At 51.7% G+C, this 1,283-nt stretch overlaps 1 protein-coding gene across 2 annotated transcripts in view; it reads left to right on the top strand.

Annotated features, from left to right (window-relative positions):
- The window catches only part of stxbp3 (syntaxin binding protein 3), a 14,737-nt gene extending 13,714 nt beyond the window's left edge, over positions 1-1,023 (top strand). For both annotated transcript variants that reach the window (XM_084461739.1, XM_084461740.1), the window contains exons 18-19: positions 417-565; positions 890-1,023. In XM_084461739.1, the coding sequence (XP_084317865.1) occupies positions 417-565; positions 890-996 (256 nt within the window). In that variant the 3' untranslated portion in view covers positions 997-1,023. The remainder of the gene's footprint in view (positions 1-416; positions 566-889) is intronic.
- Positions 1,024-1,283: the final 260 nt, after the last annotated feature.

Raw genomic sequence — 1,283 nt, 5'->3', positions numbered from 1 at the left:
AATATCAATATTCAATATCTATATTCAATATCTATATTCCAATTGCTTTCAGGCACGGTGCATAACATGTAGACAACATTGGACAGTGCAAAGGACAAGTACAGAAACCTAGTGCAAAAAAAGGATCAGATCCAATATGACTGGTCGGGAACGCTTTTACAAGAGCACTTCCAGAGCCCAGCCCAATAATGATAGGAACTGTTCAAGTTTCTTTGAGGGAGAACGCCGTGGCTGTCAGTAGGCTACACATGTATCATAATTGTATATTATAATATACAAAAACTGTTAGCATTAACAGAATGAAACACTGACTCTTTGATCTAGTTTCTAGTATCTACATCCCCAGCGCTAACCTTCTTGCTATCCCTTGATTGTCTCTCTATCCCTCTCTCTCTCCCCCTCTCCCTCTCTCCCAGTGCCCGTCAGAAACACGGCAAGGCTCATAATGATGAGCGCAGGAGCGTCTGCAGACTCATCATCTTTGTCATCGGAGGGATCAGCTACTCTGAGATGCGCTGTGCCTACCAGGTCACGCAGGCCGTCAAGTCCTGTGAAGTCATCATAGGTGGGTCGCTTTTAACCACACCCCCTACTGTGGGGCGCTTTTAACCACACCCCCTACTGTGGGGCGCTTTTAACCACACCCCCTACTGTGGGTCGCTTTTAACCACACCCCCTACTGTGGGTCGCTTTTAACCACACCCCCTACTGTGGGGCGCTTGTCATTACAATACAACTGGAACTACTGGCCTGAACCCTTAATGGTGCTTGACACCCCCTACTGTATCTAAATAGTAGTACAAATCAATGGTCCCGGAAAATACCCAGGACAAGAGAGTGCCTTATGTCTGTGGTTTTTGAATTACACACAGAACCTTTCTCTTCACAGGATCCTCACACATTGTGACTCCCACCAGTCTCCTAGCTGACATCCAGGACCTGAGCAAACGCCCCATGGAGACCATGACAATTGTGGATGAGAGAACCAGTGCCTGAGCAGTACCCCCTCCCCCATGTACCAGCCCCCCTCCCCCATGAACCAGCCCCCCTCCCCCATGTACCAGCCCTGAGCAGCCCCCCTCCCCCATGTACCAGCCCCCCTCCCCCATGTACCAGCCCTGAGCAGTACCCCCTCCCCCATGTACCAGCCCTGAGCAGTACCCCCTCCCCCATGTACCAGCCCTGAGCAGCCCCCCTCCCCCATGTACCAGCCCCCCTCCCCCATGTACCAGCCCTGAGCAGTACCCCCTCCCCCATGTACCAGTACCCCCTCCCCCATGTAC

Source organism: Borostomias antarcticus (genome assembly GCF_949987555.1).
Source record: "Borostomias antarcticus genome assembly, chromosome: 3".
NCBI lineage: Eukaryota > Metazoa > Chordata > Actinopteri > Stomiiformes > Stomiidae > Borostomias > Borostomias antarcticus.
The sequence above is the reverse complement of the archived record's forward strand: the minus strand, read 5'-3'. Positions and strand labels throughout refer to the sequence as shown.